We start from the raw sequence: 14155 nt of genomic DNA, 5'->3' as shown, positions 1-14155 counted from the left end.
TGTTTGTGCACAAGGCTGTTTATAGATGTGAACGAGCGGGTGGGTGAGTTTAACATTGTGATCCACACAGCATGCTGCTGGTGTGTATGTGCACATGTCTGATACAATGATATAAACCAGATGACAAATTGCTGCTGCTCTGTAATAAAGAGCGAACCTGAAACTGGAACCCCAGAGAAACAAACACAGGAAAACACACAGCTGAGGTCGGAGCTGCAGACGCCGCCTTTGTCTGTGCCGTTTGTGAAGCGGTTCGGATCAGGGGACGTGCACTGTGATCACAAGGTGATGAAAAAGAAACGAAATCAAGGGCTTATTTTGAAGGAGGCCAACAATCACCATGGTCTTCTTCCTTTTCAATCTCCCATGGTCCATTTATCTCCAAACGCACTCTCCTTAAAATGACATCCACATTCACTCGCCTTCAAATTGTTCCATCTTCTGTCTCCGCCGTAAAATTACGCATTTATCCATTTCCTTTCTTTCACCTCTTGTTCCATTTTCACTTTGCTTTCTCCTTCGCTTCATCTCCCAGTTTTATTTCTCTCCATCCCTCACACGTCCTCCATCTGCAATCACCCCTAAATCTGAGAGCTGTGTAGCTGTCACCGGCTGAAGTGGATGAGTGCTTTTCTATCAGAACCCGCGGGAGTCTGAATGACACTCTGGAGGATCTCATCACCAATGAAAATGCTGCATAATTATTGAGTTAATTTTCTAAAACAAGTGCTTGCTTTGTCATTCAGATACGAGAGGCCCCACAGAGACGGTGGCTTTTAATTGATCTGGCTGCTTAGTTGTTTTAATCTTATTTGCTAAAAAAGCAAGTTTAAGATTTATACACAGTCATTAAGTAACAACAGCGTTAAATAAATGTCTCTGATTTCCTTCACCACCATCATAGGTCTTGGTTCCAAACAGTTAAAATTATGTTTTCCCTGGAATTAGGTTTTTGAATCTCAAGTCTAGTGTCTGACTTATTGTAGGGCATTTAGTGGAATCTATAATTATCTCTATCTGTGCAGCGTTTCCCATGTCACACAACCCACAGACAAAAACAAGATATGCACAAAGTAATGCACCATTTCTGCAGCGAAATATGAAATCTGCAAATTTACTGTGACCACATGTAACTCTTACTGGTAATATTTACATGTTGGATCCAGGTTGTAATAAACACTAATTAATAGCGTATTTAAGATCAGCGGTCAAACATGCTGGCTGTCGCAACAGACGAGTCTCCTGTCTGTCAGTGAGGCAGAGCTGGAGCCAGTTAATGGGAGACTGACAGGTATCCACCCACAGAGGGACGGAGACTGTGTGTGTGTGTGTGTGTGTGTGTGTGTGTGTGTGTTACTGTGTTTGTTAACAGGGGCTCCTAATCCTGGGGCCCTGCTCTAATCCTGTGACCCTGATGGCGCGTGTCTGAGCACCCCCTCCTCACACTCATCCTGGCCCGAGCCCGTTAACCCTCACAGCTGAAGAGACGCAGCAGCTGAGACAGCAGAGGAGCCCGTGTGTTGAATAAACACACACACATGCACACACACGGAAACAAAGCATAAATCTGTGCAGAAACAAATACTGCCTGAGACTTATATGCGCCGACACAACACAAGCAGAAGGATGTTGGAGCACACGCAGCTGACACACAGCAGCCCTACAATAACAAACAGTTGAGCTACTAGAAATACCAGAGCGAGAGATGAGACGAGGGCTCTGAAAACTGAAACCAGCACAAAACGCATCACGCAGATTCCAACTGCAAAGAGAACCGAGCAAAAATTGGCAAACATTTTTATTCATGCCAAACTGCTGCAATTGGCCAATCAGAGCCTTGATTAGGCCTGTGTGAGGCTTTATCAAACCTCTGATTACAACCACTGTCCTGAGCCAATTACAGTTATTGGTGCATGTGGATTCACTGATGACAATCAGACTCAGAACTTTTCCAGCTGCGTAAAAATGCTTAAATTTGAAAGATCATCAGGCAGCGAAGTAAAGAAATGACATAATTAACCTCTGCTTTAAGAAAACACTGGTCCCACAATCAGCAGAGATGATAAACAAGAAAAGTTAAACTGTGAGTTGATCAAAAGTGAAGCATATTTAGATTTGATAAAAAATATACGCTTGTACTGTTTGGTCTGTTGTCATTTTATAACAGATGTGGTCAACAAAACAAATAACCAACATGTTCTACAGAAACAAAGAAACGGAAATAAACACCACGTTATTGTGAAACATTTTTTGGAAGCCGTCAGCTTCTCACCCACCTGACCGCACACTGACTCTCATGTTAATCCTTAAATTCAATAATCACTTTTCTGCCCAAATCAGTATCAATAATCTGGCTACGAACATAGAGGCTCCAGCAGCTGGATTTGGCATCAGGGAAAATCCCTGGCAGCCTGAAGAATTAAAGGGACCGACCGACGGGCACAAGAAACACCAACAGCAACGTGAGACTTCAACAGCAGCTTCTGCTCCTGCATCTGACTAAACTACATCACAGAAGGTGTTGGTGGAGAAGATACTGTGGGTGGAGGAGGTAGTAACAGGTAGAGGCCAAAGGCAGAGCGTAGCTGCTCAGTATCTGGCAGGAGAGGAGCTGACCAGTTTGTTCCACACTTCCTCTCCACGCCGTTTGCCTCGCCAGCGTGGGCCGCCTCCTCACACACACAAGTCACTGCACAAAAATACACATCTACTTCACCGGGCGGTCCTCTGGACAGCAACACAATAACACGACCCCGCTCAAAAGCAGTCATAAATCGGCTTAATGGTGCGTTGGAGAAAGCCACAGAAGAAGTCAAGGCGCCGCTTGCGCCAGAAACACAAAGTCAAGTGAGGCTCCTCAGCCTCGACGTAAAAACGCAAACGGTCGCTGAGCAAAGCATAGAAAAACATCTAGAGACGAAAAGAACGGAAAAGAAGAGGAGAGAGACAAGAAAACAACGACGTGGGTGAATCAAATCTGAGCATCAACCTAATGGATAAGGCTCCACTAGGCTGCCTGGGCTTTTCAGCAGCGGAGCATTAGCCCAGTGACGGACACTCACCGTGAAGAAGAGGTCCATGACGCGGGTGTCCAGCAGCGCTTCCCTCCAGTTCTCCGTGGGCTTGAGCGTCACGTTCTGCGTGGCTTCGAACATGGCGATGTAGTGGCGCCCCAGTGACCCACTGCCAGTTAAGGCCAACAGCAGCATGAAGAGGAGGCAGAGGAGGAGGAGGAGCAGCGACAAGCACCAGCTCCTGTCACTAAGATCCTCTCGTGGGTATTTTGGTCTGTGTGTTGGAGTCTTTGGTTTTGTCTTGTTAGTCACTTAAACACCGCTCCCTCTCATTAACTGTCCCTCTTTATTGTGTTGCTTTTATTTTCTCACCCTCTCCTCTTTTACAGCTTTGTGTCTCTCCCTCCTGAGTCAGCGTTTCACTTGCCCTGGTTTGAGCCCACAAGAAAACTTCCCTGCGTTCTCACCGTCGTCCACGCTCTGCTTTATCCTGACTCGCCGACACCCTCTCCTGTTCTCGGTCGCCCGCTCAGCTTTCTTCCTAACCGCTCTCTCTCTGCTTCCTCCAGATCTTAAAAACACATGGGACACTCGCTGCAGCCAAGCGAGGCTCTGCACGGCTCTGCCTCTCTGTCCACTCCTCTACAAGACGTCCCGGAGACTCCTTGCTGCCCTGGAACACTCCCCTCTGCCTCCTCGGCCAATCGCTCGCTCCCTCATCTTTTCCCTGTTGACCGCTTTGCAGACTTTGCCCACTCAATACTTTTTCTCATGCCCCAACAAACACACACTTTATCAGACGTTCTGTGAACCAACAACAAGCTTTTACACCAGACCACAACACACGGTGCCCTACAAAGCCTCAACACTTCCTGTCCTTATTCAGTCCTCCCAAACACACCCACCCCACGCTTTTCCTCAGCTCATCAGGAACAATTATTTTCAGACTCCTTCCACCTCCCTAAATTCGGCTTTTGTGTCAGCATTGTACAACACAGCATAATCTACACAGAAACAACTTTTCCTGCTCATCTCAAAATAAAAAGTGCTAAAGCTAAAGTGTTTACCTGTTGGCAAAAAAAAAAAAAAATCAATCTGGGCGCTCAAAGAACATTCATTGACTCTACTCACTAGGTTGTAACCTCTGCTGTCAAAAAGGTGATAATTCCACCCTATGTTTATTATTGAGGAAACACTTTCAGTCCCACTTAGGATTATATCAGGTCCTTTTTAGAAGTCCCATGACGAAGGCGCCTTCATAACCAAAGATATATTTTTTGAAAACGTCTCCGGTAAATTACAAACGCGAGCTGTATCACTGCCCCGCTGCATGGTGACAGCAGAGGAGGAACCTTCCAGAGGAATGTCTGATCAAAGCCAAACAGCAGCAGAGGCCTGCGAGGTCACGCATTCCTCCGACACCAGCCCGCAGTCACTCCCCATGCACACACCCCACCACAACACACTTTTCGGCACAAAAGTTGGCACCTGTCTGAGGGTCTGTGCGTTCATCCAGCGTCGGCTTTTAGGCTCTGTTAAAAATAGTGCTTGTGGAGCGGAGGAGCGCTAACTGAACCTTCCTAAAACAGATTAGAAAAGGGAGTGAGAAATGTAAGGGAGATACAATATGAGCGTGACTCCAAGCCTTTACTGTAACGATGCCACATTCACAGGACTGAATAAAAAGCACCATGAACGCAGACAGAGACAGATCGTGAGGCCGACTGATTCTGCAGCGTCTCCTCCACCACCTTCATGACCAACCAAAACCCTCCTAGAGGTCATGTGGTCACAAGAAAACTAACAACCGACCACAGGAATGATAACCACACATCTACTGCATAGATGGCTATTTAACATAACCAGACTAAGCCATAAACTGGGTCTCACGGTCTGTGACACCAACATAATAACAACCATAAATTCACAGGAATTTGTTTAGGTGTCAGCAACTTAAATCGAGTTACACAAAGTAGTAGTCAAGTCGTTAACAAAAATAATCTAACCTGTTAATTGGTTATATTTGGATGAATTTTGTGTCAACGTTCAAACATGCAATTTATAGAATACGTTTTGCAGATGATGCAGCTAAAAAGTGTTTCTGTTTAAGGAACATTTGTCACTTGGAGTATAAAAAAAATCCAAAATGTTTTTTAATTACAAAACTAACCACAAACACAAGTAACAGAACAATTAAAATATCCTGTTTACAATAAAACTACAACAAGAACTGAAATTTAAGTCATACTGGAGACGACTACACATAAAATAAATCGCTTGTGACGACTCATTTATTGGGAAAAAGACCATATTTTCTTCTCTGAACTATAAAACTTTCTTTATGTGGTGTCTTTAAAAAAAACGACTCATTTAAACGACTTCTGACTTTAAGTGTTCAAAGAGAAAATGCTTGAACGCTTTAGTTTAGAGGAAAATGTACTTTGAGTTGACAAGTAAAATTACAACCTGAACCCTGCTCCCCAGAAGACGTGTGTGTGTGGGTCTGTGCTTGTGTGTGAGTGTGTGTCTGTGCGTGCGTGCATGTGTGTGTGTCTCTGTGCGTGCGTGCGTGCATGTGTGTCTGTGCTTGTGTGTGTGTGTGTGTGTGTGTGTGTGTCTCTCTGTGCGTGCGTGCGTGCGTGTGTGTGTGTGTGTGTGTGTGTCTGTCTCTCTGTGCGTGCGTGCATGTGTGTGTGTGTGTGTGTGTGTGTGTGTGTGTGTGCGCATGCCTCCAGGATGAGTAATGTATGCAGAGTGACTTGGACATGTGGGCTGTGGTTTGGTGGGTTTTTAAAAGACCTCACCTGCTGCCATCTCAACCCTTCCAGCGGGCTCACGAATAACTAATGTGACACGTCAATTTTCCACTGGCGAGTCGAGACAGACTGACAGATAAACAGACACACAAACACATTCAACTCACCAGATACACAACCCATGTAAACCTCTGACCACAAAGGATTCACACAGCCAAGGTTCCCAAACACATTTGCCAAATGTGCAGCCACAAACACACAGAGTAATTACTTAATTAACGCCAGCCACTAGCATCTAATGCCAATTAAAGCGCTGCTGGAAGGTTTGAGTGATCCTCCCGTCACTCTGGCAGAGAATCAAACACCATTTCAGGTTTAGTTTCATACTCTGGTTCTAGTTATGATGGGCTGATCAAAGCCAGGGCCACGTCTTCGGTGGCAGACACTTGGCCATCCAGCTTTTCTGGTTCTGAATTTGAACCTCAAGCCAGCACACGCTAACAGAGTTGACTATAAACTACCAAGCAATAACTCAGTTTCAAATCTTTTTCAAATCTATTTTTCAAAAAGCTAAAGAACATTTAGACACCAATTTCAAATTTGCTACCATTATTTTGAAGCATTCTGGATTAGCAGGCCTCCCCTGGATCCTCGATTTATCACGGTTGATCCTCACTGAACAGCAAAGCTGGCTGATCATTAGCCAGTGGCCACGCAGAGGCTGCAGTGCTATGCTAAGGCGCGTGGTGGGGTTTAAGTGATATATCCTGCTTTAAGTCTGCACCGCAGCCTTGCCATGTGGAATAACAATCCGGGAATACCTCGCCCGGCACCCACTCCCTCCCCTGCCTTTACCATTTCTACTGTTTGGCCTTGATCTGTTTAGACAGCAGTTGTCACTAGTTCTCACTGTAGTGAATGAACATCAATTATATGTTATATGCCATGTGCAGATTCAAACCCTCGCTGTGAGGCATGAGTCCACCTGAGACAAAGCATAAAGGCCTACCATCCACACACACACACACACACACACACACACACACACACACACACACACACACACACACACACACACACACACACACACACACACACACACACACACACACACACACACACACACACACACACACACACACACACACACACACACACACACACACACACACACACACACACACACACACACACACACACACACACACACACACACACACACCAGGAGAATGTCCAGCCGCATGTCACCCAGACGTAGCTTCCCTCCTGCCTGTGTTTAGACAGCAGTAGCTGAAGATTCTTCCTCAGGGGCAGGGTCAAGGCAAACTTAGCATCAGCTTTCATGGCTCTAAGCCTAACTTTAACAAAAGGGCCACATGCCTGGATTCTGACCTGTGAACATCTAATGACAATACTGACCAAGGGCTTAGATTTGGGCTGACAGTCGTCTCCTGGGCAAAGGGTAGTCGTCCCCTGCTTCACTGTTGCTCTGTGAAGTAAATGTGTTACGCTTCATTAAATTTAAGAGGCAAGAACACACTAATGCAAAGTGTGAGCTTCCCCTCACGGCGGTTTATCTACCTGGAATACAACTCGAGTCAGAGGCGGTGAAAGCCATGCTTTAATTGGAAACAACTTGAGCTTTAGGAAGCTGATGCACCATGAAATCGACGCATTCCTCCAGAGTGAAGAGAGGAACAGATGCGAGAAATAAAACGGGAAACTGTTGCTTAACCAAGTACAAACTGACAAAAATAAAAGTGGAGATTCCCTCACATGCCAAAGGCACCTAAATAACATAAAAGTATCCAGGTGGGCAGTTCAGAATCACTGAGGCAGCTCCCTCAGCCGCTCACAGGCCCAAGGCCTGACCACGAGCCTGGTGGGGCCGGATTCAAACCCGGTGTGGAGTGACATGGTGTCGGACAACGCACGAGGAGCGTGTCTCCACCACATGACACCAGAGAGAGCCTGGGTTCAGACGGCGACGAGGACAAATGACACGCATGCCGCTTAGTTCATCTAATGGAGAGAGGCTTTTAGAAGTGGTCTGTGAGCAGGTTAAGAGCGCGTGTTCGTGTGCAAGAAAAGCAGCGGCTGTCAGCCGTGCAATTAAGGAGAAGTCCCCCGACGCCCATACAGGCATCGCATCACGAAGGCTAGGGCGTGTTGTGACACTTGCAGACAGGCGGCCATGCTCATTCAGGCCTCCCAGAGGTCTTCATCAATCTCTTCTCCTTTTCAACAACAGCCCAGACATTTGTATGCGTGCACACAGAATTTAAAGGAGAACAAAATGTATATGCTTCTTCTATTGCCTGAGATCATCATTCAAAATATGGGAGCACTCAACAGGAAACAGGAATCCTGCAGCTATGTTCACATGCAACTAGTGACAGTATAAAGTATAATTACATTTAGCTTTACCTAATGATTTTGTGATGAACTCTTCAGTTATCAGAGACTAAAGTCAAAGGTGGCCAAGGTGGTTACTGTAAACACCTGATCCAGGTAATGAGCAGTGGGTAAAGTACAACTAGAAAACCAGGGTTGGTCTGTGTACCATTATCTTTTAAATAAACATCCCACCTTCAGCTGGACTTGTACAAACAAATCAAATAAATGCAACATCCAGAGTGCGTGCCCGACTCTAAAACCGGACTGAGTGCAGCAGCTTAGATGCACACACGAGAGACCGACTTGAAAGCGTGTCTTTGAGAACACACGCATATCAGACGCAGAGTGCCAGGCATACCAAGGGGAGCCTCAACAAGCCAAGGCGGGGGTGGTGTGCTGCTGGAATGACACAGGGATGGACGCACAGACACCTCTTTGAAAGTGATACATGGCTCTGGCTGGCAGCAAGCGCCACTCCAGATCCCCTTAGACGGGCCATAGGATGCCAGGCTGGTTGGGATTTAGGCGGTAATGAGCCTGAACACACACACACACACACACACACACACACACAAGAGCCCAAGTTCACACAACAATGCGGCCAACTGCTAAGATAATTCGGATGAACTACAAAGTGAAGCTGACAGACGCGTATGCATTCCTGGCCATTCCTCGTAGAGCACCACACTCATTAGGCATCATGGGACAATGCATTCTCATCTTTCTGCCTCCGGATGCCCATTTAAATTGTCCCTACACAAACATTTTAAAACCTTGGTCTTATTTTTATAAACAGCCATTACTGTGGTACATTACTGTGGGGCTGAGGTCAGATTACAGACATTGCAACTGCATTTCAGTCATAAAACTAAACATTCACATTCTTTCTTTACTTCCCTTTTAATAAATAATTATTGTTTTTAGAATAACAAATATTGAAACATGAAATTGCAAGTGTGACAAAAACTGTATTTAACATTTCCTATCATATTTATAACTTAGACTAACCTGTTGATACAGCTGTGGTTGAAGATCACCATCTTTAGGATCATGACCTTTGTGTGTAGAACATAATCATGCCTGTCACAAAAAGGATATGATTTGGAGGAAGGAAGTTCCAGCTGAGGACCTGGTTTGCCAGAGCCAGGTAGCGCTGGAACACAGACGACATCTGGGCGTTAAGGTTTTCTCTTCGACTGAACTCCTGCAGCACCTCCATTGTCATCATGAAGATCTGACGCAGGCCGTCCTCCTGGAGGCGAGAACGTGATGGGAGTGAAATAGAAAAATGGAAGAAAAGCTCAGCTCCATCTCCATTCTCCAGGTGTTGAGGCTGGGAACAAACCTGGAACAGGCGCTTGCAGCTGCCATGAAACTCCATGCTGAGGCCGATGCTGCTTGTTTTACTGGAGCTGGAGAACTCGCTGAGCAGAGCGGTCAAGATTGAGCAGGCCAGCGTTTGCTGCAGCAGAGAGGGTTGATCAACAAGAGCAAAGGTTACACCAAGACGTATGCTGAGGTTAACCCTGAGCAGGAAGCAGCACACAGTACTGAGGAGGAAAGCATGAATATATATTAACTAGAATATAGAATATATTAACATGAATAATATTAACAAGAACCAAAAAACTGGAGGAAGATTGATTTTCAGTTCACTGTTAACGAACACTGGATGCACGAAGCAGACGAAGCAGCTGCAAAACATTAAACCAAACTGAGGTTGATGACAAGACAGCTTCATAAAGAGCTAAGAAAACTGAAGCATCTATGACATCTTTAGACAAACATTTAGTCTTCTACTGATGACACAGTCTGATCTCACAGTCTGATCTCCAACAGTGAACCAACAGCCTTGTTTCCTGTACAACATCAAGTCTTAGCTGTCTTGGCACTAACTAACAGTGAAGGCATTTAGTATGAAACTGGGAAATAACACGACACCACTGGTCTGAAAACCATCAGCAACACTAAGCCAACAACTTAATACACACAAATTTATGTAAAAAAATGCTCTGCCTTCAACTGTAATAAACAATTAATCATCAAGACATTTGAAACTGGATTAAGAAGAATTAATTGATCAATGTGTCAAGATTACATGTTCTAAGTGAATGTTGATTGAAACAGTACTGTAAAAATCAATGTTTGAGAGTTTGCCAGGAAACATCAAAAAATTAAACTAATTGTAAAAAGACGCCTTCAGTATTTTGTCCTCTGTGGTGCTGAGGTACAATAAATACCATTTAGAGAAGTGATAGCTGTGGGAGTTTAGTCTTAAACACTAAAACGAAATCAGTGCTCCTTGGCTCAGTTGACCTTTTCTGGTTTGGGGTTTGGTTGAGGAAACAAAGGAAACCTCGCCCCCTACAGGACAGAGGAGGAATGTCAGAATCAGAATCGGTTTTGTTTTTAAAATTGCGCATACATTCTCTTAGATACTGAGTTTGTCTTCATGTATTGGACTCGTCTGAGTACAACTAACATCAAGACTAGACCAAACACTGAACATATGTCTTAATGAAAATACAATTTGGAGAGATTTATTCATGCTTGAATGTATGTGGAGGAAAACAAGCACTGGAGTCACTCCTTCAATCCAAACGTACCCTGTTGTTTATTAGCAATGAATTAAAGATCTGCATGTCTAATGCTACACGTTAATGAATGAAGGTCTTTCAGTCTCACCACTGCAGGGTTCCCGCTGCTGATGAGCTGTCCGACTTCCTGAAAGATGCTTTTACAGTTGATGGACTTGTCTAAAGAGCCCCGCTTCACAATGACTGCTACTGCCAACAGGATCTGTTCACGCACGTACTTCTGTAGACTGGAAGTACATGGGGAAAGACACATCACTCAACCTAATGCAGAGACGCTTTAAGTGATGCAACACATACGGTACAAGTTTAACAAACATACAGGAATGCAGAATATTAAAAAAATGATTATACAACAGTACTTTATGTATATTGGTGTTATGCTCTTCACCATCAAAGGGCGTTACAGTTCTCAGTTTCATTAAGGTCCATTGTTTCCTTACTTGGGTCTCTGTAAGACATAGGTGAGGAGGAATGCACGAAGCGACTCGATGCTGGTCTTCTCCAGCAGGATCCACTCCCGCACCACTGCCTCCATGATGGCGGTGGCAGCCTGGAACAGGACATAGTCCACCTTACTGGTCTCTGGAGGAAGACAGAGCCGTTAGTAATCAAACAGCTGAGGATACAGAGAAGAACTGAAAAGGACACAACCGTACAACATTCATCTGGGTCCACAGTGGATCTGGAAATTATACTGTAATATAATGTTCAAGGGATTTTACTACAGTTGGAGATAAATAATCAGATAACTGCTTGTTTCATTGACCAATTTCAGTCTGGCAGAATTAGGCTTTATTATGCTGATCTCTTCTCTGTGTGACCATACCACTGACATAAAAAAACAGGAAAAGGTTCGAGAAAAAACTCAACAACTAACCATCAACATGTCTGCAACTCTGAAAACTATATACAACCACTCTAAAAAGGTAACTCCTTTCAACTTATCCCGTCAGGGGTCGCCGGGTGCCCGCATGATAGATTTGGCAGGTTTTTACGCTGGGTGCCCTTCCTGACGCAACCCCTCACTGAGGGGACTGAGCCAAAGACCTGGGCCACAGTAGCGCGACACGCTAACTACTGCACCACGGCTGGAGCGATACACAACCACTCTGTGCATTTATAAAAAACATGTAGGTTAGAAACAGGCTATGCAGGCTGTTAAAAATCAATGCTTACCTAAGATGTGCTTGCAGATAGCGAAAGGCGATTTAGACTTCCTAAAGGATAGGAATATGTGTTCAGCATGCTGCCTCTGTTCTGTGCTGACCATGGATGGCGGTGCCTTTAAAGCATAAATACAAGTGAATATTTATAGACGACCCTTTTGTCAAAGTCGAGTTTCGTTTGCAGTTTTTAAGGTTTCAAGCAGTGAAATAATCCGTAGCGAAACAGAGCCCAGATGTGAGCTCCAGATGGTGAAGTCAACAGTTTTCAATAACCTAAACAAAGCACAGCATCAGGTTAATACAATGTAACATGTGGTCAGTTGAGAAAGTTGATCAACTTTTCTGTATTCATCTTCTAGTAGAATCACCACTGACCGCTGGGTAACTTTGACCATTTTAATAGATTTACTGGCTTATATCATCCAAAGTAAACAGCAAACTTTAAATCAGAGCAAACCAATCACACTCCAAATATGCATTTAATTAAAAGTGTGAAAGCACAACACACACAGAGACACACACGCTCTTATTGAGAAGTATCGCTCAGCAGGAAGTTCACATTCCAGACCTAATTGCAGTAAAAGCAGCTCTGCAGCTGAAGGCAGTAAAGAAAGACCCTTTTATCAGATACCAACGTGCACATAGACAAACCGAAGACGGCAATAATATCTAAAAGGATCATATAATAACCCATATTTAGCTTGTTTGTATAATATTTTACTTGTAGTAATACACATGTAACAGTGTTGTTGTTGTGAACGCAGACTCACTAAACAAACGCTCAGTAACAGCAGGAAGCAGAATCGCTCTGTAACGTCTTGCTTGTTGTAACCGGCCAACTGAAGTGGAGCGTTCAGAACCAAAAGAGTCATTAGGACTAAAACAGATCCACTGCCTCCAAGTGTCGCATTTGACCCGGAACAGAGGACATGACTCGTTACGTCAGACTGGACAGTGTGGTGAACAACACGTCAAACGATCATTGATAAACAATAAAATCAATTACTGCCCTTCAGTACAAGGCTGCTGAACCGATGGAACAGACAGCAGCTGTGTGGAGCACGGGGTGTTACATATTAATAAACTGATTGTCACACGTCCACCTCAGAGACCATCAACCTGAGAACAGGCCACCAGAATCCATCACCAACCCAAGCAGGGCAGAGCTGAGACCCCGTCACGTGCTGACGAACACGTGAAGACAGAGCTCGTGTGAAGCATCTCATCTACCAAAAGGGCGGCGTTCTGCACCAGTGGCCTCAAACTAAGAGCCGGTGTCTATTGTGTTTAGCTGAAGCCCCACATCGACGGCGGGGTTCTAGCTAGCGAACGCGTCCAGCCCAGACCCACGCACACGGTTAGCCTCGCGCCTAGCGGTTCCGTTCAACCCGGTGGTGCCAGTGGAGGGTGGGGGGTTCAAGATGGGGGGAGGCCAGCTTTTAAGGCTGATGTGCGTTTTTGGGCAGTGCAGTGCGGCTAAAGCGCCAAACCGGGTGGATCAGCAGCGCCGAGGAGCTGCAACTGTCTCCACAGTAGTAAAACCTCACGCTAACGGCTGAACGGGCAGCGACGCGACCCGCCGAAGTTCCCGGGAAACCGGGCCCCGCCGTCAAACAGCCCCCCGCGGGTGGATGTGTGGAGGCGGCGGGGGGCCGAGGGAGGACGCAGGGACCCGGTGAGCAGTGGACCCCACGGGGATGGAGACGTGCGTGGCGCCGCGCCGCGCCGCGCCACGCATCGCTCGCTCCCGTGTCGCCACAGCTCAACACATTCACCGAAAAGCGGGCAGCGGCGGACGCAGGCGCCGAACCACAGCCGAGCCAGGGTCGGGACGCGTCCCGCTTCTGCGCCGCGGCGGGAAAATAAGCCGGAGTTTCTCACCATTAAAACTTTGGCAGCGCTTTCCAGCTGTGTGATCACTTCTGGTGCACCGACCGCCGCCATCATCGTCCCTCTCCAATGACGCGCCATGCGCTCTGCATTGTGGGATTACAGCGCTGCTACCCGGCTGGGTTCAACCCGGTTCAACCCGGTCCAAGCGGAACCCGCTGCGTCATTCTGAAGGAAACTACAATTACTGTTTACAGCAAGTGCTGTAAGTTGACCCTAATTTGTATCAGTACACGTTGAGACAGTAGTTTTTTTCCAGGTAGGTATTTACCATTCATTGCTGAAGTGATTTTCTCTATTAATTCTTTATATTATTTATTATTAATAAATCGTAT

The 14155-nt window shown here is 45.7% G+C and overlaps 1 protein-coding gene across 1 annotated transcript in view; it reads right to left on the bottom strand.

Annotated features, from left to right (window-relative positions):
- The window catches only part of xpo4 (exportin 4), a 27593-nt gene extending 13625 nt beyond the window's left edge, over positions 1-13968 (bottom strand). The window contains exons 1-7 of the mRNA XM_055505375.1: positions 13812-13968; positions 11941-12046; positions 11205-11346; positions 10853-10991; positions 9513-9629; positions 9267-9419; positions 3063-3176 (exon numbers count right to left, since the gene is read on the bottom strand). Of these exons, the coding sequence (XP_055361350.1) occupies positions 3063-3176; positions 9267-9419; positions 9513-9629; positions 10853-10991; positions 11205-11346; positions 11941-12046; positions 13812-13901 (861 nt within the window). The 5' untranslated portion in view covers positions 13902-13968. The remainder of the gene's footprint in view (positions 1-3062; positions 3177-9266; positions 9420-9512; positions 9630-10852; positions 10992-11204; positions 11347-11940; positions 12047-13811) is intronic.
- Positions 13969-14155: the final 187 nt, after the last annotated feature.

Source organism: Betta splendens, chromosome 21 (assembly GCF_900634795.4).
Source record: "Betta splendens chromosome 21, fBetSpl5.4, whole genome shotgun sequence".
Lineage (NCBI taxonomy): Eukaryota > Metazoa > Chordata > Actinopteri > Anabantiformes > Osphronemidae > Betta > Betta splendens.
This window is presented reverse-complemented; position numbering and strand designations above follow the sequence as displayed.